This window comes from Cryptomeria japonica, chromosome 6, assembly GCF_030272615.1.
Source record: "Cryptomeria japonica chromosome 6, Sugi_1.0, whole genome shotgun sequence".
In the NCBI taxonomy this organism is placed as follows: domain Eukaryota; kingdom Viridiplantae; phylum Streptophyta; class Pinopsida; order Cupressales; family Cupressaceae; genus Cryptomeria; species Cryptomeria japonica.
In genome coordinates, this window is record NC_081410.1 from 473,508,302 (window position 1) to 473,532,604 (window position 24,303).

The window sequence follows — 24,303 nt, forward strand, 5'->3', positions numbered from 1 at the left end:
GTAGCTAGCAGATTTTCATGTTGTCACTTATGAATTGTCAACATATACTGTCCCATAGCCTTGATGTCATATTGAGAAAAATTGTACATCACTGTAGTTGATAATCCTAGATGGTATTATCTCTTAGGGACTGAATTATTCATTTTAGCCCTCAACATATTGTTACTATTTACTAAATGTTCCCTGGAATAGTTGGGTGTTATTTGCTCATGTGCAAAATAGTATTCAAACACTAATTACAGAAAGTTGTTTTAAAAGCTGGGAAGAGAAAACAGAGAGTGATTAGGTAAAAAGACATTTAAGCTCAACCACCTTAAGTAGAATCATCTTAAGTTGATAAGAATCCTTATGTAGGAATAAGAGCAGCTAAAGATTTGTGAAGTATTTGAGAATCCTTCGAAGCATGCTATACTTGAGAATTTCAATTATAGAGAGGGCAAAAACATTTAATACTTGATAAAGCCTGTGCAGTTTGCCGTAAATAATGAAACAGATACATTCCACAGTTTTAAAAGATGAGACAGGTAAACATTATGCCTTATAAATACATCTTTTCCAGAGCATTGTGAATAGATTAAAAAGTTCAAAACACAGTGTGCTTTCCTACCTGGATAAGGAAAAGCCAATATGAAGGCAATACTTACCTTACCCATAATACTGCGCTGTCTACTTATTCCCACCCATTCATAAGTTTTCCCATCAAAATAGCGCACAGTTTTCATACCTGCCCATATACCTTCACAACAAAAAATAATAATGACTTTAGGACTAGATTTGGAAACTGCTCTAAACAATTTCATGATATAAAAGGCAGACAGTAAGGTATGTGGTTTTTTCTAAAAAATTGATTCTTCAATTTAGGCTAATTTACAATGAGGTGATAAATTAAGTATGATATTAGTGGCCCTGCTTATATTATTCTAATATTTTCTTGATGTCTTTTTTACATAACCATGTTCAATATTGTTTGCAGATAACTAGAATTCAAACTATATCCCTTAAAAAGATCAAAACTACTAAGAAACTCGATGATGCAATCTTCTAAATTGCAAACACAAAAGCTTCTTTTTTTCATTTGAATATGTATTTAGGTAAAGAAGGATTCTACCTTCTTGATACATGCTAATAAAAGCAATAAAAATATTAGCCATTATCATGATGTAAAATTGTCATTTGCTTGATCCTTAGGAAAAACAATGGATGACATATATAGAATTAAATACTATTCTTAACCAAAATCATGCAGATATAGTTTTCAGATGTCAAATATATCATTTCTTGATGTCTTTTCCCCATATCCATGTTCAATATAGTTTGAGACAACTAGCATTCAAAATATATCCATTAAAAAGATCACGAGTACTAAGAAGTTAATGATGCAATCTTCTAAATTGCAAACACAAAAGCTCCTTTTCTTTTCTTTTTCAATTTTTTTATTCTGCTAAAGAAGGATTGTACTTTCTTGATACATGTCAAATGTAAAACATCAATAAGAGCAAAAAATATATCAGCCATTATCATGATGTAAAATTGTTATTTGCATGATCCTTTGGAAAACAAAGGTGGACATCTATAGGGTTAAATACTATTATCAACCAACATCATCCACGTAACCACAACTAATTGATAATAAGATATATAACTAGCAAATCACGGTTAGCTTCTCAAACACCCAAATCAGTAAAACACTAAAGCCTCTAATAAATATGAACAGCATCCGTAGTTCAGTGGGATATCTTTTAAATGATGTTGGGATATCCCATTGACCATTTAATGGTGATATCTTTCCAATGATGTTGGAATATCCCATTGAACACTATGGTGATTTTTGAATTTTTTAACTGTCAAAATAAAAATTATATCTAATATTAATGGGTAAAAAAGATTAGTTATAAAAAGCAGAAACATTTTTTTCTGAATTAAATAAAAGATCTAATATATTCTCTCAAATTGTTTGCTTCTGTCCACAAAAGATCACACTATCCTCGATATGATCTCATCACTCACCCCACTTACACTTACTCCAACCATGCATTCATCAAAATTTTAGAAGTTCCATATTTTGAGGGAGGAAATTAATGTGGGGCCAAACACTAATACAAGCTTTTTAAAGGCAACCAAAAGAAAACTAAAGTGATCAATAATGTCAAGCCATGTAAAAGGAATATTGAGTATACATTCCTTATGATAATTCACAGTTGCCAAGAAACTCCACTATAGGAAAATGAACTATGTACTCATCCGTGTATTAACAATTTCTAGTAACTATGTTTATACATAATATAGTCATCTCCTTATCCATTTGTTCACATATCCTAATTTGATTGTTGTTCCCATTCCCATCGTAGTTCCGATACTCATGTCTCCTAGTAACTACATAGAGGTTCTTATTGTATGCTATGAAAAGAAAGATAAAGTGATCACTAAAGAGGAGCCAAGTTTTAAAGGGTAAATAAAACCCAATGAAATCAACTTTACACACTTTTGCCAAAAGTGTGTAATTAAATGGGAAAACTGAAACACTATGGCAAGCATTAAAAGATACATGCCACTAAAATGTTGTGAAGAAATCTAATGATATAATATTCAAAAAATTAAATCATTCGTTGCTTTCAATGCAAGCATCAACTTATGTCAGCTTAGATTTTATCCACAACAAACTTCAGATATAACAGCTCATCTCTCCAAAAAGATAGGATCATTCTCTCCCCAATAGCTTAATAAAAAAGAACATTTAATTTTCAATCTTTACATCTATATGGTATTTCAAGGAGGTAGTACTGCATTGTTAGAGATTCAAGGAGTTCCATATCTATATTCTTAAACAACCTAACCTGAAATGCTTGGCTTTGTTTCTTAAGGAGATGTTAGCATTTAGCAATATTCCTGGAGTTCACATAGACCCACTATATTGATTACATCTTTCATTGCACCTTGGTTAGTAAGAGTGACGGGTGGCTAGTACACAGTGATGTGAGAGTCTACATACTTGTAAAACCAAGGTTCAACAACAGAGCTCCTTCTACACATATATGATATATTTTTTTAAATCTAGTGGACGTCGAATATCATTACTAAATCTTGCAACCAAGCCAACTTGCTTGACTAGGCCCATATTACCAACTCAATTACTTTGGTAGATCTCAAATCTTGCATGTTAGAATAGCCTCTTCTCATTGGCATCTCAAGATTGTTCCTCAGATAGTTGCTTATTGCTTGCTAAGGTCTGATCCTTGAAACACTTAATCACTAATTATTTGCTGTGGGTTGCCATAATGTTAGGTTTGAAAATTATTGCCAAACCATTAAAAATATTTTTTTATAATTATATTCTAGTTTTCTTATTAGCACAGATTTCATCTACTGCAATCAAGTGGCAGAAACAAAATTCTCATTGGAAAATCCCACTAAAAGGGCTTATAATTCTTGGTCTATCTATTTTTCTAGCTGCCCCTTGATCCTCAAAGGTCACTACCAAGGAGCTCAAAATCTATATTCCTTAACCATTATCCATTTTCCTTTATTGATCATAACTGTCCATTCCTTTATTGGTCATATCTAATTCTAATCCCATATACTATTCTCATCGTTTCATCCCAACCTTGCTTATTTATCTTTTCACTTGCTTTGCTTCTTACCTTACAAGCCACCCATGCTTTAGCCCTTAACTAGATTTTTGGGAATCTATTTCTCAATGTTTCTAGTCACTTAAAACATGTTTCTAGTTGACTAAAGTACATTGAAAACTCTACATATAAATTCAAGAAGATGGTAGGTAGAGATAGCATCTCATAAGGTTGGATGCTTCCTCAGGTTTTTGAGGCCATGCCCTAGAATAGGGTTGTCCTAGGAGCAGCAAGATGGTGGTGAAACATCCCCCCATTCTACTCTTTGTCCTTACCCCAAAGGGGTCTCTCCCTAGGATGGCTCTACACATGCAAGGGAATGTCTCCTTCTAGGGTGACAGCAAGGCACCACAATAATTTGTAGCATCCAAACATCCCTCAACTATCTAAAGGATGGAAAGATGTCCTTTTATTCCTTAAAATAAAAAACCTATGGAACTTAAAAAACTTACGAAACCATAGCCCCCATGTCCTATGGCAATTCCAAGCGAGAAAGAGAGAAAAGGGAAGAGGTAATGCTGTCATTTCCCAATTCCCATTTTCAAGTTTCCACTTCAAATTAAATAGTTGCTTTTCTCATTTCTATAAAGATAATGTCAAATGGGATTGAAATTCCATGTATCCTTCAATTTTGTGCCTCATGCAATTCAAAGTAAGAAAAACAAAAAGAAAATTTGTGTTCATATAAATACAAAATATTTTAAAAATATGCTAAATGGGATAGCAAATTGTCTACTTTTGTGCCTTGTACGATCTAAAAAAAGATAAACAAGGAAAATCTTTGTCTCTAAATGACTAGTAATTGTCCTTGTGTTTGTGCAGCTAGTTAACTTTTATTTGTACTAGGTTAACCAAATAACGTCTTATGAGTCTTAGATAGCTAAAATAAGGATAGAAACTGTTGCGTATTCTTTGCTTCTATAATTCATGCAAACTGAAGTATAAAACTTTTATTTGTACTAGGTTAACCAAATAACGTCTTATGAGTCTTAGATAGCTAAAATAAGGATAGAAACTATTGTGTATTCTTTGCTTCTATAATTCATGCAAACTGAAGTATAAAAAAATAGCAGGAGCTTGGGAATCTAGAAATTTCTAGTAGAGGGATGAAAGAGGAAAAGGTCATCCCTAAAAGTAGTAGAAATTTCTAGTAGAGGGATGAAAGAGGAAAAGGTCATCCCTAAAAGTAGTTCAATTGTGAGTGCTATGGATTTTGATTAACCTTCCAAGATTTTGGAAGAGTTTTTCAAGGGTCCATTCAATAAAAAGAGCATATTTACGGCAATTTAAAACAAGATTAGATGCCAACAAATTTGCAAATTTAGGGGTGACTCACCCTTGTAACTTGAATATTATGAAATCATTACAAGAGTGAAAGCTCACTTCCTACACATCACTTGTAAAGGGATTTGCCAATTTGGGTATAATGTAATCTCTCACTTCAACAGAGGGAAAATATAATGAAATTGTTTAATAGTGATGTCTCCACATCTTTTGCTTCCACGACACCAACACCAACACCTTCTATCACTACCACCACCACTAGGAAAGTTCCTATTTTGTGTTGAGTATACTACAGCCTAAGGGTAAACATAAGGCCAAGGGTTTAGCTCCAAACCTAGTAGCACATATGATCAATTCATAGTAGCAAAAAAAGTCAATTTACCTCAATTATTTGTCACTCACTTCCCAATAATTTTCTTGCTCAAAAATTGCAAATTTTTATTTATAGTCAACCCAATTTTGACCAAATTTTTGGCCTTTTTAGAAAAATAGCAATTTAATCACAATTTTATCAACTAAAAAATCTTCTTTTTGTTTACCAGTCAACCCAAATATTTACACATTTTAAACAAGCTTTTCAAGGAAAATCACAAATGGAAAATGGTGATTTAATCACATTAAAAAAATGATCCAAATAATTAGGTTTTCTATGTTTTCCTTATTTTAAAAAAATTGATCTAACCCTAACCCAATTTTTCCTTGATTATTACCTAATTTATTGAAAAAACTCTTATGGTTTACCAATTTATTCCCAAGAAAGATTTTTGCTACTTTGATTCAATTTGTAGGCCAAAGATGAGGCAAATGATACCATTTAAAAAATCTTATCTTCCCATACTATTCCATTACACATTGCCTTCTCTCCATATTTTAAGAGACCATGTCAAGTGTTGCACAAGAAGGCCCTCCATATGTTCCACTAGGGGAGATAAAATTGACGATTAATATCTTGGATAAGAACTATTCTAAGACGATTGTATTTATTGAGGGAATGAAAGTCGCGTGGTTTTGTTGTGACCATTTCACACATCACCCCATTAGAATGGGGACCCCCTCTTTTTTCTTTTGGTTTTGCTTTCCTTTTGCTTGTTTTTCTCTCTGCTTTCTAGGTTTTTTGAGTGAGAGAGTGATTTGCCTGGGCTGGCTAGATTAGGGCTAATCCTTGGAAGCTCGTTTTAGGGTTTCTTTCAAGCTAAGTCTACTCTTGTTTTGGGAGGTTGTTAATCCTCTGCTTGGAACCTCAAGTTTACCATAGTGAAGCATGCCTTTCAAGAAAGTCAAGTTGGTTAGATCAGGGGGACAGAGCGAATAGGTCTCATGTCAGGTTAGGTCTAGTTTGAGGGTTTTCTTGTCGGAGTCATGTTTGTTTCCCGGTACGAGTCAGTTGAGCAGAGTCAGTAATCAGAGGAAGGTTGAAATGGTGAATGATAAACAAATGCCCCTGATGATGACTGGAGGCGTTTTAGAAGGGTATGACCAAAATTGTTGACTTTTGAGACATGATGGAGAAAGTTGTCATCTTTTGCATTAAAAGAGAGTTTTAAGCTTTGATGTGATGAAAGCCAGTCAAGGACAAGATTTTCGCTCCTGACCCTTCCAAAGGGTCCAGAGCAAAATCTCTCCTTGCCTTCTCTTGGCCCTGAAAACCTAGTAAAACCCTGCCTAAACCCAGTTGAGTGATAGATTTGTCCTGATTGTGAAGCAAGGGAGTTAGTTTGATCAAGTTTGATGGAAAATGAAGTGAACTAAGGTAAGATCTGGCCTGAGATGTCAATTTTGCTCCTGACCTTCCCAAAGGGTCCAGAGCGAAATTTTGAAAAGCTCTCATTTTTGCCTAGTGAAAAGCAGGATTTTGATGGGGATGCATGAAGGTCGGTCTTTGTTTACCTCTTAAGGAGATTTGGAGTTCAAAATGTCCAGAATCAAGCCTAAAATAGGATTTTCGCTCGTGACCCTTCTAAAGGGTCCAGAGCGAATTTCATCCTAAACCCTATTTCTTGCCTTGGATAGACTTGCAACCTTGTTCCCAGCCTGGAAAAGGATCTAACTTTGCCTTGAGAGGTGGTTTGAAACTTGAAAACTGAGCAATTTGGCTTGGAATGGAGATTTCGCTCCTGACCCTTCCAGAGGGTCTAGAGCGAAAATCTTATTAGAGCTTATTTCTTCCTAACTTTGGCTAAGTTTTGATGTGCAGGGTCTCTTGGAATGAAGATTGGACATTATTTGATACCTTTGAAGATTTGGAAGCTTGTAAAAATGAATAACTTTGGACAAAATGGTGAATTTCGCTCCTGACCCTTCCAAAGGGCCTAGAGCGAAATTCCCAAAAGCTCTTATTGTGCAGTGAAGAAGGTCAAGTTTTTGGCATGAATGAAACAAGAACAACTTGCTTTTGCCTCTTGAAGAGGTTTTAACTTGGAAAAATGAAGGATTTTGCCCAAAAGGAGAATTTTCGCTCCTGACCCTTCCAGAGGGTCCAGGGCGAAAATTCCTCAATCACCTATTTTTCTTGCAAAATCAAGTCAAGTTTTGGTTTTTATGGCTTGGATGAGAGAGTAGTGTTTTCTTCCTTTGAGAGATAAATTTAACTTGAAATGATGATGGAATAGGCCTAAAATGAGAAATTCGCTCCTGACCCTTCCAAAGGGTCCAGAGCGAAAATCTCTATAAGAGATATTTCTTGCCTTGTTTGGTCAAATTGAGGTATCTAAGACATGATGAAAGGAAGAAAGAGCATGTTGAAACCCTTGGGCATGTTTAGAAGTCATGAAAATGAAGGATTCTGGCCAGGAAAGGAAATTTTGCTCCTGACCCTTCCAAAGGGTCCAGAGCGAAATTCCTTATAAACCTATTTTTTAGCCTTTCTTGGACATGAAATCCTATTCCTAGCACAATCAGACATAAAATCCCACCTTGCAAAGAAGTTTCAAGTTTAAAAAGTTGAGTATTTTGGTCAAGATTGAGAAATTCGCTCCTGACCCTTCCAAAGGGCCCAGAGCGAATTTTCTCAAAATCACTCTTTGCTATCAAGTTTTGCTAAGTCAAGTGTGCGATAAGGTGAAATATAGAAGGAATTGCCCCTGGAAATGACTTGAAGTGCTAAGAAATCATTGAAAAGTGAAGGAATTGAGCCAAATAGTGAATTTCACTCCTGACCCTTCCAAAGGGTCCAGAGCAAAATTCCTAAAAACACCTATTTTCCTTGCAAGGTCAGGACAACTTTTTGGTTTTTATGGCTTGAATGGGTGTGAGGAGGTGTGTTTTTGCCTTTTGAAGATGATTGAGGTTGAAAAGGTGAAGGAATTGAGTCTAAGAGAGATTTTCGCTCCTGACCCTTCCAAAGGGTCCAGAGCGAAAATCCTAAAAACTATCCTTTATTCCAAATTTTGGACAAAACTAAGCTTGGAAAAGGGTGTGAGAAGAGGATTTGGATTGCCTTAGAGTGGAATTGGGTTGCTAAAATGCCAATTTTGAAGCCAAGAGAGAAATTCGCTCCTGACCCTTCCAAAGGGTCCAAAGCAAAATTTCCAAATTCTCCTTTTTCCTTGCAAATTTAAGACAAGATTTTGCTTTTCATGACTTGAAGAGGAGTGAGGAAAGATGTTTTATGCCTTAGAAGTGATTTGAAGATGAAAGGATTGGAAAATTGCTCTAAAACCTAATTTTCACTCTTGACCCTTCCAAAGGGTCCAGAGCGAAAATCCTAAAACCAATATGTTCCTTTCAAGTTTGTGCTAAGACAAGACTAGACCAAGGTAGGAAAAACCCTTGAGACAACCTTTGAGTGGATGTTTGTTTCAAAAAATGATGATTCTAGGTCATAGAAGGATTTTCGCTCATGAACCTTCCAAAGGGTTCAGGGTGAAAATTCCTAAATACCCCATTTTGCCTTGCAAAAACAAACCAAGCTTGGGTGGAGTGAATGAAGAAGACCATTGCCTAGCCTTGAGGGGTGGATTGAAGTCAGAATGATGGAGGAGTAAGCCTAAGAAAGGAAAATTGCTCCTGACCCTTCCAAAGGGTCCAAGGCGAAAAACATCAAAGACACCTTTTCCTCCAAAATTCGAGTAAAACTAGGCCTGGACTACAGTAAAAGAAGCCATTTGGAATGCCTTGAAGAAATTTAGACCTTCAAAAAATGAGAATTTTGAGCTCAGGAGAGAATTTCGCTCCTGACCCTTCCAAAGGGTCCAAAGCGAAATTCCCAAAAAGAACAATATTTCCTTCAAAAATTGATAAGCCAACTCAGTGATTGAGATAAATAGACCCCGGAGATTGCCTTGAAGGAGCTTAATGATCAAACTAAGGTGACTTTTGACCTAAAAGGTAAAAATCGCTCCTGACCCTTCCAAAGGGTCCAGGGCGAAATTCACATTTTCACCCAAATTACTCATGTGAAATGCTAAAATTTGGAATGCAAGACTTTGTTAGGTCAAAACAAACATGAGCTCGCCTTCCGGAAGATTTTGGAGTCAAGAAATGAGATATTCAGGACCTAAATGGAAAAAATCGCTCCTGACCCTTCCAACGGGTCCAGGGCAAAATCATCAAAAAGCCTATCATTCAACCTTGTTTGATTAAGTCAAGGGCAAATCGCAAGATTGTGAAGACAAGGACATTAAATTTGCAAATATTGATTGTGAAAATTTCAATTCATGAAGTGAACAAGCTTGGATGTAAAGTTCAAACAAGCCTTGAAGTGGTTTAGACCTTCATCATCTTGGATATTTCAATGCCTAAGGAGGAAAGAAGCTTCATTGAGCCTTGATCAAACCTCAACATTCCTCAATTTTCACTAAATTTGTCAAAATTAAGACATTTGGGAAGTTAGATCAAATTCACATGAATTAAGGCATTTGTAATTGAATCAATTAATTTTAAGCCTTAAAACAAATGAAAAAGAACACCTTTCAAGTCTTAAAATTAATTTTAAAATTTTAAAAATAAAGGTGAGCGCTCAAATTCATTTATTTGCTTTTACAAGCAAGTCGCCCCCCTTCTAAAAGGGATTTTATCTTGTTTTATTGCTAATTTGTTAGGTTGGCCTCATGGTTAATAAGGGTGAGTGCCCTATATAAGAGAGGAGTGTTGTAGCATTTTCAAATCATTCATTCATTATTCTTCTCATGCGAATTTCAAGAGCAGATTGGAGGAGCGAATTATACCAGATTGGAGGCGAATTTCTTGCTAAATTGGAGGCTAATTTCCAGAATTTACTAAGTGGTTGGAGGCTAGTGGAAGGCGAAGTTCTTTTGAAGGTTAATTGAGGCATAATTCATCCAAAGGGAGACCAAAATTCAATCCTTATCCAGCAAAATCTGATCTTCTTTCTTCATTTTTTCCAAGGTTCATAGTTAAGCTTTCAAAGAAGGAGGTATGAAGAATCAAATTTTTGAAGTTTCTATTCAAGACTTATTTCGATTTCCATAGCAATCTTTTAAAATCTAAGGCTTGAAAAATCTAATTTCCATTCATAATTAATTTGAGAATTTATAATTCTTGATTTATCATGTCATTTTCAAATTAATGTTTTGAATTATTCCGTTGAAAGGTCTTAAATTCTATGCTTTAAGGTATGATGCTTAAAGACTAATTTTAATTTTTTTTGTATAGGCATCAAATGACGACCCCCAAAGCCAGAGGATCTACTACTCAGCAGGCTCTCATCAAGGAAGATCAGAGGAGCGACGAATTGGAGACCAGGATCGTGTCCAAATGGAATAATATCGGAGACACCAACTTAAGAAACTTCAATGTGAAGAAGTTTCGAGAGGTCCCCTACATTGGCAAGCCATCACCTGTTGCGAGGAGGATAATTGAGAGTGGCATCATCAAGGCTGCAGGTTTCCCTCCCGCAGTCAAGTGTCATGAGTTGATGATCGAGTGTGCTCGCCACTATGACTCACAATCAAGGACGATCGTAACCAAGGACGGGAACATCTTAGCCTACCTTTCAGAGGAAGCTATAGGCGAAGCTCTTCATCTTCCGGACCATAAAGACATGATCTACAAGAGCTTGGAAGGAGCAAGGTCGATCTATGAAGATGATCCTGAGTCTTGTTTGAACTTCATCAATAAGAATTGGTTGCTCAAAAGTCGGCCTCGCCTGAACAAGATTCCCAATACACCACATAGGATTGACTTCCAGGAGGAATACAGGGACTTGATAACTTTGCTCAATCGAGTTACAGGTGCTTCTCAAGCCTTCTTCTTCGACAAGTGGATGTTCTTCTTCATAAAAGTGATCGTCCAAGGAAAAGGAATCCTTCATTGGGCCAGAATCATTAGCAATTGTCTAGACGTGCAGTTGAGAAGGCTAAGACCCACCAAATCATTCCACATGAGCTCATATGTTATATATGCCTTGGTCAGGAGTTTCGAGTATGCAAGGCTACCTCACAGAGGAGTGATTGGAAGCGGACCTGGAGAAATAAGAGTTTGTGATTCTTATGTTCAACTGCATCATCCGCCTAGAAGTGACTACAAGTTAGTCAATGAGACCTTCACGATGAATATTACCAGGATATTGCAAGGTGGGATTCACAATCGACTGTCTCTGGATGCACAAGAGCTTGTGAAGAAGCATGGTGCATGGTTCATTTAGTTTCAAAAATTCACATACATCAGAGTTCATGGGTGTCCTTCACCTCCCTACATGTTGACAAGATATCCAACAGACAGGATAGTACTACTTGAGGTGACTAGACAGTTGGCAGCTTATGCGAAGGCATCCAGACACAAGCATGGAAATGGAATTCCCGTGCCCATCATACTAGGGAATTCAGTTGAAGTGTGTCCTAATACTCAAGCTGCGGAAGATGCAGAAAAGGAATTATCTCTATACTCATTCACATCCTTTGCCTCGAGAGAGAATTTTGATCCTCATGGTTATATGGAGGAGACAGTCGGTAAGAAGTACAAGCATGAGTTTCAAGTGGAGGACTTTTGGATGAATGTCCCAGACGATTTAGAGGTCAAAAGAAAGATGCATTCCAGGCTACCCTTAGATCTCATCAGGAAATGCAAAATTTATAGAGTAGCCAATCAAGCCCAGGATAATGGTAGATACCTCCAGTCATCCTATGAGAAGGAAGACAAAGAAGTGAAGATAGATTGGAATGAGCCCGAGGTTTTAGACTTGAGAGCTTTGATGGCTCCCGTTTTATCCTGCACTCGCAGATGGGTGGATGTACAGCATCAAAAGTTGAAGGAGCAGAATGTATCTATGACATTCACCTTGGAAGCAAGACCAGAAGAAGGAGAAGCAAGTGTGAGTGAGAATACTTCTCATTCCAAAGGCTCAAAGAGGAAAGAAGGACCTGAGAAGAGAGAACCTTCCAAGAAGAAGCAGAAAACAAATCCTGATCGCCCACCAAGCACATCTTCTAGGCATGAAAAGGAAGCAAGTCAAGGGGAAGATCAGAGGCAGATAGTATATGAAATTGACGAGTCTATGGAATCCATGGTACAGAATGATAAACAAGAGAAAGGACAAACACCTCAGCATTCATCAAGTCAATCTCCCCAAGTTGGTGCTAATGAGCAACATGAAGAAAAGAATGATGATGAAGCAACATCTCCTTTCCGGGAAGATAGACCTCTACCTAAAGAAATACAAGTGAGGGAAACAAGATCTGCCATTCCTGATTGGCTGAAAGAGAGACTAACAAGGGTAGTTGTGGTTGAAGATGAAGAAGATGTGTTTGACTTGGAAAGCCTTATAGGAAATTCTCATGAAGTAATAGAGAAGAAGAAGGCCACAAAGATGTCTAAGGTAATTAGAGATGAGACAGGATCCAGGAAAGTGCAGGTAGCTACACCAGTGGTGGACAAATATGAGGATGAGATTCTTGCAGAAGAGTATGACTTAGAAACATTTGAGCTTGGTCCACTTACCTCCGAGCAAGCAATGGAAAAAGCAACTGATTCATTTGAAGCACTTAAAGACAAACTTAAAGAAGAAATGGAAAAGAATAAGAAGCTTGAGAGAGAGGTCAGTGCTTGGAGGAACTATTTTAGTCATCTTAATTAGCCCTTGAGATGTCAGGATCTAGCAGTATCTCCTTTACATGCACTCCCTCTTGAATCAGTAGGTGAGGCAGAAAAGGTGAAGAGCTTGGTTCAACTTATGAGTTCTTGGATTGATGAATCTTACAAAGTAGCTATTGAATTTGCAACAAGGATGATGAAGACAGTTCATAGAGCTATCCAGGTCCTTGAGATTATTCATAATCTAATGATAATGGTAGCTACATTCACTCACACTAGAGATGTTATCATCCCAGTCTTACAAGTGATAAGAGAAACACCAAGATGGATTCTGACGCAAGAAAAGATAATGGATGGAGGAGCCCATAGCCTCCTACAGTGGTTAGCTCTACTCTAGATGAAGGAAGTCCTTTTTGAAGACATCAACACCAGATGCAGCCGAGTTGAAGGCAACATTCATCCAATTCAAGATAAGGTGTTTGAGGTGTTGTGTACCATTCTTGATAGGCAGATCGAGATCGAGACAGATGTGGACATCCAAGAGTGTATACTACTATGTTCTTGATTGAGAAGACCAAAGAACTTGAACCTGGATGGGAGACGACTCTTCTCACTACTTTTGATCAAGTCCTTCACTTGGAAGAACGAATGAAGAATCTTCCTGAGATTCCCATTGCTAAGATTAAGGGAATTGTGTCCAGATTCATTGAATATGCTAAGAAAGAGCATAGGAAAGGGAGCAAAATTCTAGATGAAAAGTTGTTATAGGATGATGTGGCAACTTAATTCCTATTGGTCTATGTCTCCTCAGTATTTGTGCCAATTCTTTATTGGCTCTGGATTAGTAATGTTTATCTAAATGGGGAACTTTTTGTAACAAACCCTAATTAGGGTTTAGGTGTCAAAATCTTAGTCGTTGATCTTCTTTTGATCTGGGCCATTCATTGTATTTGAGGATGCTATATATGCCCTCACTCATTTCATTTTAAGGGGTTTGAGAGAGAGAGCTTAGAGTAAAGAAAGTTAGAAAGTTAGAGAGAAATAAGTTATTGTGGTAGCAAAATTGAGTAGTGAAGAGAGAATTTTGAACAAATTGTTGTCCATTTGGCTATGAGATCAATAAAATATTGAAGTTATGGTGTTTTATTGCAATACTTGTGGCTATCTTCATGATTGTTTATCTTCTTGAATCACTCTCAGTTGAAATAGCATTTAAATTTTAAGTTTGAAGGACAAAGTGTTGTGCTTGATCTTTGATAAGATTCACATTCCAAACCACTAGCTTCTTACTGATTGTAAGAACGCCTTGTGTGGTCAACTGAAAACATTGAGATTGATTAAGAATTCAATCATTATTGGAAGCATTGATATGTATCTTTATGATAGTATCTATATCCTTGATGATTTGAAAGCTATTGAATCCCCTTAGAAGATCGCATCAATTCCAGTAGAGTTGTAATTTCTTGGCAATACCGAAATTGGTAGAATCTTATCAAGTCTAGCCTTCATTGAGTCATTCTTAGGATCAGTTTAAGTCTCTATTCCCCGAAACCGTTATCTTTTGACATTTTTTGAAAATCTGTTAGTGTTAGGAAAATCCTGTTCCTTCATTTGGAAAGAGAGTAACACGGACAAGCTTTCTCTGAAAGTACGTAAGGCCCCTTGAAGAAATAGCAAACACAACGACCACTGGTGCTTATCCACACGTAGAGATCCTACAAAAAAGAACCTTGAAGTCATCCCGATTGATTCTTTTCGCGACATCTTCAACATTTGGAGACTTTATTCAAGAGAGGATAAGATACCTCTGGGTATTTTATTCTATGTTTGGTCGTGTACAAAATACACATCAACACGTTCTCACATGGGTGCAATTAAATCATGCAAAGATGGACAAACATCATTCATCATCCACTCATCCATATCATGGTCATATGTACAAAGGGCCTTTGCTTCTTTAGGTCAACTGATTGTTCAAGGAACCACAAGGATGTAGACTTCATGTTTCATATACTCAAAGATGTCATTGAGATTTCCCTTGATAATGTGGTGCAAGTTGGAAAATTGGAGCCAATGTGTGCAAGGCTTTGAAAATGTTGGTAAATGTTACCTACAAGCATATATATTTTGTGTGCATGTTGTAAACAATGCATGCAAAGACATCGAAAAATTGTGTGGATTAAATAGGTTGCAGCCAATGCAAGAGATGTGTAGATGTTTATTTGCAATCACCATGCTACATACACTACTTTGGTCCTCCAAGAAAGAATTTGTGTTAAACCTATTGAAACCAAAAATGCATCCTCTTTTATTCTCTTGAATAGAATGATTGAGATTCAAGAGCCCTTGTGACTAGCAATCAAGATACAAGAGTGGAATTACTGGACCAAGATGGAGATTAAGGGCTTGGGGTTAGGGAAATGATGGAGAGTGACTTTTTGTCAAACTCCAAATAAGTCACCTCTATCATATCCCTAGTTTTCACAATGCTTCAATGTAGGAGCTTTGACACTACCATCCTTGGGGAGATATATGAATGCATCGATAGCATGTTTGGCTAAATGAAGGTTGTTCTATGATAGAGAAACCCGTAAAGAATTTCTACAATGAGCATATTGAACCTATCATTTAAATTTTAATAAAGGTGGGAATAATCTCAATACTCCTTTGGACATGGCCACCCGTGCAATGAACATGAAGTAGCATGTGTAGAGGCTTGGTAGAGTTCACCCCATAGATAACATGGAGGTAAAGAGAGGATGCATAACTACCATTAAGAAGAGCAACAATACAAAGGAGGTTGCATCAATATGACATGAGTAGGTCAAGTTTGTCAAACTAAAGAGCTATTTGAGTTCAAGAAAGATAGATAGGAAGATTTCATGCAAAATAACCTAGTGATTTGGTGGCACTTGGATGCGCCTTCACCATTGCTTTGCACACTAGGCCTTTAGTTCCTATCACAAGTTTGTAGTTCCTCAAGTTTTGAGAGGAACTAGTTGTCACAACCTGTTTTTATTTTCTCATTATGTGGACAATATTTTCAATGTTTAAATAATTATTTAAGTGTGTGTATTTGATGTTTTGATATAATGTATTAAACGTGATGACACTATGCTCTACATGTTCTTATGTTAGTATTTTGTTGTTTTATGAAATATCCATGATTTCAATTGATATCTTGTTGCTCTAAATGTTTTGTATAGGTTGACATTTTTGAATAATTGAGGAATAAGATAAAATTGGTTATTTTTGGAAATCATATATAGCTATTATTATTGCTTTGCAAATATGAGCTTTTGATATTGACATGGACTAACTACTATCTATTGACATGAGGTGGAGGCTGGTTATATTTTTCCCCTCTCGCTTGTTGAGTTAGACCATCATCTGGGAGGAGGCTGATCATGATAGCGGGGCAATTGTAGCATACACTTTGAGAACCCACACACTTGCATGAATATATAGGTTGACTGTATGATGATGCATCAAAGACATGTAGAGGTTTTCTTAAGTATCATCGCAAGTATGTGTATGAAGTCTTTGATTGCCTTTGTATGGTTGCATGAGATCTCTTTCTCATGAGGGTAGTGTATATGTTTGTTTGAACATGGTATTGTGTGTTGTTTGGTGACTAAATTATTTAAAAAGAAAAGAATAAAAATATGTAAGCTGAAATGTGCATCCTTCTTGTATGATTAAATATCATAGTTTAGCTATTATTCCTGTTAAAAAGGTTAACTAGATATGAAGAAAAAGTATCAAATGACATATATCCGCTTGTTTTTGTTCCCTTGCCTTCATTTGGAAATGATAGATTCACTCAACATGGACAAAAAAAGGAGACTAGGAATAGTGGTCAATCTATTTAGTTTGCCATTGGAGTTTTAGAGGTGGTTGCGGTGGTTGGTAAGGCTAACTACATTACAAGAATCTTGGAGTTTTTGGGATCATTATATGTTTTCTTGGAGTAGAGGGTAGTGGTGTGAGTGTTCTGTGGGAAAAACTGCACTTTGTTGTCTGCCATGAAGCCCATGAGAGCATGAGAAGTACCCAAAATATGGAGACCATTTTGCATTATTTGGAAGGGATTTGTATTGGTTTAGGAGGAAGCTCCATAGAATACTAGTTTGCAGCTATCAATTGACAACTAATATTGTTTATCTAATCTTAAATCGACCTCTTCTTGGATGAAAAAATAGTTATGAAATTATTTTTTGTATGTTAGGTAAACCATGATGGGTGTTTGAGCAAGTCTAATTCATTTCATATACAAATCATTAGCATTCATGTATATATATGTGTGTGTGTGTGTGTGTATGTATGTATGTATGTATGTATGTACATACATATATGTATATCTATAAATACATATATATACATATGTGCATATATTGAAGAAAACACACACACTTATACTAAGAGGTGGGGTGAATCAATATAAGAACAACTTTTTCAATTTATAACTTTAGCAATCATACGCAATAATCAAAACATCCACAAGTAAGATCTAGCAAAATAGAACACAAGATGCACACACAATTTTACATGGAAACCATTGTAGGAGCAAACCATGGCAAAATATTGCTTTTTATAGAAAACTTCTTAAATCTTTGTAGGCACCAACACTCAGGAGACAACAATCCCCTCCACTATGCACCAACTCAGCAAGAGACTCCAACTTCAACAAAAATCTGATTTGAAATTCTGTTCTAAAACCGTCACTCAGATCTGCAATATAATCTTAAAAAATACTCACAAATCTGAAATATTCCTTCACACAAATCTGCATGGAGATCTTCAATAATTGTTCGCTAATCTGAATTATACCTTCACACAAATCTGCATAGTATCGCCTTGAATATCTTCACTAATATGTGTTCATAAATCTGCATAGTATCGCCTTGAATATCTTCACTAATATGTGTTCATAAATCTGCTCAAGTATATGATGAATAATTGCTGCAATAAACCTTTTGTTCTGCCATTCATACATAAGCAGGTCTGCTCTAAAAATCAGAATGATATTGCAATAAATTGGTGACCAATGGAGTGCCAAAAGACTCCTTTAAAAACATCTCACATACACTTTTTTCCCAACAGTCATCTCTCTTTCAAAACACCTCTTTATCATCAGGCACATCCTCGTAATGCAGGTCGGCCAGCATAGGCAGAAATATATTTATTTAATTTAATACCTTGCACAAAGTGGGCACTTGCTCCAAGGAGGGTCAGTTAAAATTATTTTAATTACCCTTCACAAGGGGCGGCTCCAAGAGGGGGTTCGTCCATAAAATAAAATATTATTTTGCCATAGATAAGTCACCTTTATCATGGATGCTATAATTTATTTGTGCAATTTATAAGTAAATTGTCTTCCCTTTGATTTATGAAATCTTGATCTTGGTGCCATAGATTGGGACACGGTAAATCATACGCCACCAATTGGCCTTTTGACATCAATGACAATAAATCCAACATATATAAGTTCTATTTCTTGTAATATTATACTTGTGTTTGTGGTCCTCTAGATGTAACCCCTACAACTATGATGAATACGTCTTTGCATCTGCAAAGTGTTGTCACTATGCAAATATGGCCATTGCAAAGGGCCTTTGGATTTTAATTTGCTAGTTTTTTTGGACATCTTTGGGCCTCCTATTTCTATTTCTATCCAAATTTTTTTATAGCAATGTCTTATACAGGTGGTTTCCACCTTTTTATTTAAAAGAAAACAATACGCATAACGCAATTTGAAGAGTTAACTAACATATGAAATATTGCCCTCAAAATAGTTTCAAGAGTCATCAAGGTATATAGCCAAGATAATATGGGCTATAACCAAAAAACACATATACATTCAGTTCATAGTTGAGTTTATTGTTCTTCATGCACAATTTCCAGCTATCCTTTGTTTGGTATTTAGCCATATAACTCCGCATATTTTACCATGTGTGTTTGTTTTAACGTGTCAGACTTCTAAATACAGATGTCCTCTCATCAATGATCTAAATACACAAAAGAAAGCCTTTATGCATTGCCACGCATGTATATACATTCAAATAATTCCAATGGTTGTTCACAACTTTGTTTATCAATAACTTAAAAAATATAAATGTATAGGCGCATTGAATGTACTTACCCATTTGGTATAGCAAAAAGATGGTATTTAATACCAATTAAGTTTCTTTATATTTATTGTAACTATTTAATACCTATCAAGATGGTATTTTAAATTATGGTATTTGTTGTACCTTACATTTTAATAGTTACTTTATAATCATTTTGATGATTAAAGCAATAGTAGCGTTATGAACAAATGACGACATTTTTGTATAGTTAGAATGCAAACATTATTGAATGCTTTTTCCAAAATGATGCTATAGTTGTATGCATTGTTAGTTCATTGTACACTCTAGATTGCATGTTTGCTAGAAGTCATCGATACCCAGAAGGTATTCAAGGTGTGCATGACTAACCATATGTGGTAGTGATTCTAAATACATACACTTGGTTCTCCAATTTGGTTTAATTGTCATTATTTGCCACTACTAGAAGGAAAACGAGTGGGCGACCACCTAGCCTATGTTTCGAGGTAAAGCATTTGGATGATGTTTCTACTTACAATTGTTACAAAGACAATATTGCTAGCACTCCAAAAGTTGAATAAAATAGTGGGTCTAACTATATTGTATTAAATCGAAAGTTGGATTTTGTATAGAAAATTCTCACTTGCTGCATGTACTTTATAGGAAAACAATCTTAATGTTTTATTGTATTACATTCTTTTCATTCTCGAACCTCATAAATGTTGATCCATGCCAGTTATTAAATGTTTTATCTAAGATAAGAAACTTTTGTGTTTTAGTTCTATTTTAATATATATACCTATATATATTAAGTGTCGATCTATGCCTTTTGAAGAAATATAACTCTTTTAGTGAAATTCTTTATTTGCTAAAGTATTATTAATATTTATTAGTTTTAATTTAGAAGCTTGTTATACTAGTCTGTATACCACTTCATCCACCCTATACAAAGGCACAAGCTTACCGAGTAAAGAAGCTTGTAGTTGTACACAATGTTTTGTGTCTCATAGACCACAAGATGATTGAGTAAAAGGAGAGCCTAGTAGTAGTGTGGGATGTTAATTCAAAGGAACTACTGCAAATTGATGAAAATCAACCTACACATACAAGGTCAGTCAACCTTGTAGTTGTACACAATGTTTTGCGTCTCTTAGACAACAAGATGATTGAGTAAAAGGAGAGCCTAGTAGTATTGTGGGATGTAGATTCAAAGGAACTACTGCAGATTGATGAGAATCAACCTACAGATACAAGGTCGGTCAACCTCTAGTTGCAAGAGTTAGATGAGCCTAGTAGATCTTGCCATGAAATTTGCATTAGACAATGAGATAAGTTAGACATTGTACTTTGTTTCCCTACGTGATTAATATTATAATCCATAATTGGAAATTTGGATCAGTTGATTGTCAAATTGTTTACAGAAAGCATAAATTATAACTTCCTTTAATAATATTTGTAATTGATTTTTAAAATATTAATTTCTATATTTTATTTTAAACGTAATCTCCTATCTCAATATTCTAGAAAAGAAATTCCAATCCTATCCCCACATTTCCTTGTCCCAAAAACATAGAGAAACACTGAAAATAACTAAATAAAGACACCATAAATATTTTGGAAACTAAAAGAAACAATAAAAATAACTGAATTGCCCCTTAAATGATTTACCAAATATAAATCAAAACATGTATAATGTTAAAACACTATAAATATTCAAGATAGCAGAATTATGCAAGTGTCATATCTAAAGGACAAGTTGGTATAAGCTGCCTCATATTTAAACTCATTTGCCAATCTCATTTGCTTAAGATTGGTGTTAAAAATAGCAATTTCAAGCTCTCAATAAAATATATAAGGTAATTTGGATTTCGGGAACTTCATTAAGATTTGCAAATTTATTGAATATTTGAAACATTTTGTACGGTCAACCATAAGATATTCAATGTGAATTAAGGGCCTAAAATGAGGAGATTTTGTAGATACAACATTAATTCAAGAAGAGAGGACTAACCAAACCAGTTGCAGATGAATATATCCAGAATAATACTGTCCCACCAGCATTCATTGAAATTAGGCAGCATGTGATTGAAAGTAACCTGAAAATATTCCAATATGATATTTCATCATATAACTACAGTCAAAAACAGATGGTAAAGCCCTTGCTCTTGACCATATAAAAAGTAGAAATTCTGATAAATTTTATTGCTGCTCATTTGGTTGCTTCTAGCATTCTAGTATTCCTAAAGATTTCATTGTTGTTTGAATAAAGATCTATGAATCAACATATTAATTTTATAAAGAAAAATAAAAAAATCAATAGCCACTGATTATCAGAAATAATGTGTGTTTCATCCATAGTTCAAAACCCTGCGAGTAACTTACTATATCACGAGTACTTGTAAGTAAAACCAGCAAGCAGTTACACACCAATAACTCACCACCAAGTTGTTGGCAAGTACTCACCACGTTTTGGTCCTATACTCTCCAAAACCTTTCTAGCTATGGAATTGAAGTAAATTCATTTCTTCTGCTTTTTAACCCTATTTTACATGTTATTTAACTTTAAAAAAAAATTAATATACCTCCATCATTTCAAAGCCAATAGACAGTAACCACAGAAGTGGTTGGTTGCGGAACATTATAGCTTTTCCCCACCATCCAAGAACATGAGCAATGACAAATTCATCGAACAATGTTTCCTGAAAAACAACAAAAAAACTATTAGTAGTGGGCCAACAAAAAGCTTCATTGGTATGCTGAATTGTAAGGTTATGGGAAAAGAGCAGCAGTTAAATGTATCTTATGAAATTTAGTTGAGGAAGTGACCGAAGACATCATACATAAACATTATTAAACCTTCTCTTCGGGTTCTCTGGAGTGTAAATACGACAATCTGTACCATATGACCTCTCTGGGAGTTCTACATTCAATAGAAACATGTGCCAAAACTCAAAATCTGAACAAATTTCAAACTCCAGGGAAACAGAATATACAAGATAAACAACAAATCAATGAACTAAATGAAATTAGAATCAGTTGTAACATAATTTTAACCGTCTTCCACTACTAATTTTTAATGTATAGAAAAATATTTAGTATTAAAAGGTTAGCACAATACCAACACCCAAATCAGGATGAACAAACTTCATGAATTGCCGGGCATCATCACGATTCTGAAAATTAAAAAAAAAACATCATTTGTGAATTTGAATAAGGTGGTTATGTGAATAAGGAGTTTCAACAACTTCACAAAGATGGTTTAAAGTTTAGTACTCATGAAAAACATTACAGTTCATCATCAAAAACAACTGCAACAGAAATGGAATTCGCCAACATAGTACAATAAAATCATATAATTTCATGTACAGGAATCAGCAACAGAGAACAAATATCATATCCAAACAATGAATATTTACCTCCTATCAATGACATTCTCACATACTAAGGGTCACTCAGAAACAAAAGTCATTTAGCAACCACAGAACACAGCATAGACAATTAAAATATGAATACAAACAATTGAGATTGTTGAAATTTTCTTTTGCATCAAATAATCAGAAATTTTTGTTATTAACAGCAAAATAAAATAGCTGCACTCATAGTTGTGATGATCCGAATTATGGATTCAGATGACAACACCTGAGTGAGAACCTGCAGTATTGTAAATTCTGTTACAAGAACCAGAAATCATAGAATTGAAGCAAGCCAAAAAGTACTCTATTTCATTCGAAAACCCAACATATAGAAGTTCACGAGATTCCAAGAGTCACAAAAAACCTCTTGGGAATTGAAGTCCAACAGTCATATTTGTTCATTACATAATAAAATCTAAAAACTACGAAATTTTCAAAAAACTATATGAAATTTTATCCTAACTTCAACTAGACATAACTTTCTGCTCGGGACTCAAAATTACGAGCCGTTGATCTCATTGGAAAGGTCTCCAAGAGTTGTAGACACGAATTTGAAATAGCATATGCTAGCTATGCTCTTTCAAGGGCTAAAAATGCCCTTAAGACCTTCAAAAATGCAAATTACTAACATATAGACAAACTAAAGTAAAAAAATATATAATTCAAATTTTCTTCTGATCATGTGACAATGGAAGTTCATCTTCAACAAGGAAGACCTTTTGATCAAAATAAAGGAGTTGGATTCAAGCCTGAATATGAACAAAAAATATTCATATACAGAGAACCCAAATTCCACACAACTCAATAATTGGAATGGAAACTGAAATTAAAGAGCACAATTATAGATGAACCAGTAGCACTATGATCTGCTTAGTCTATGATTGGGATAGAACTACAATCTAGAGAAAATTTCAACACCTAAATCAATTTAGAATACTTGAACTGAAAATATCCCAAACAACACAAGCGTAAACTATTAAATATAAACACAAAATATATATAGTAAAAGTTTAAAAGATTATCTACAATGAAACATTGCACACAAAAAGAAAGAATACAGATGCTACAATTATATGGGAAAGGAATATACAAACTTCACCATCACCGAGAACTTCACCATCACCGAGCCTAAGTGGAAAATGGAGATCCCAAAAGTACATATGAGAAATCATTATACAATGTTTAGATTTATTGGTTCATTTTTAACCTTACCATATTTAGTTAACTATGAGCAAATGTAAGAGTATAAGAAGATACTCAAATAATCTGCTTCAAGCCACAACTTATTCTATTTGTGTAAGACATCTACCATGGTTGCTAAGTTTGACTACTTAGTTGGAGCATTTATTACTATTAAGTATTAAATTTCCATCTCATTTTCATGTTCAGCATCATCCATCTACACAATCTTCACTGAAGACCTAGAGTCCTAAACAATTTTCCATGGGGATGCATCCCCAAAAAAAAACCAGACATTTTTAGGACAAGGATGTCCCCAAGACACAGGGACCACAAAAAAAGATCTCCTTGCCTTTGTGCCACCACCACCGCTTGTTAGGTCATATTTCTAAGATGCCTCTCTCCAAGAGAGGATGTCTATGAAACATCTCCCTATTTTGGGTACTTCACAAAGATGCCAAGATCCCTAGGACCCTCAAGTGAATTAGCTGTCTCTCAAATGCACCAAAAACGCCTAGGCATCCCTCACATCAATTCAAGCAAAAAGTGAATTTTTTTAAGAAATTAAAAAAAAAAAAGTTTGTGCCAATAACCCTAACCCTAATGGTCTATGGGCCCCACCCACACCCTAAGAAGTCACAAAAAAAACTATAAATAAACATTTAATCTTTACTCCAAATCACTCTCAACTTCAAATATTCAAAACCAAGGTTGGAAGTTGTG

At 35.3% G+C, this 24,303-nt stretch overlaps 1 protein-coding gene across 8 annotated transcripts in view; it reads right to left on the reverse strand.

Moving 5' to 3' along the window:
• The window catches only part of LOC131051009 (CDP-diacylglycerol--serine O-phosphatidyltransferase 1), a 94,084-nt gene that overhangs the window by 41,615 nt on the left and 28,166 nt on the right, over window positions 1–24,303 (reverse strand). For all 8 annotated transcript variants that reach the window (XM_057985345.2, XM_057985346.2, XM_057985340.2 and 5 more), the window contains exons 6-10: window positions 22,107–22,161; window positions 21,829–21,908; window positions 21,571–21,687; window positions 21,000–21,084; window positions 645–736 (exon numbers count right to left, since the gene is read on the reverse strand). In XM_057985345.2, the coding sequence (XP_057841328.2) occupies window positions 645–736; window positions 21,000–21,084; window positions 21,571–21,687; window positions 21,829–21,908; window positions 22,107–22,161 (429 nt within the window). The remainder of the gene's footprint in view (window positions 1–644; window positions 737–20,999; window positions 21,085–21,570; window positions 21,688–21,828; window positions 21,909–22,106; window positions 22,162–24,303) is intronic.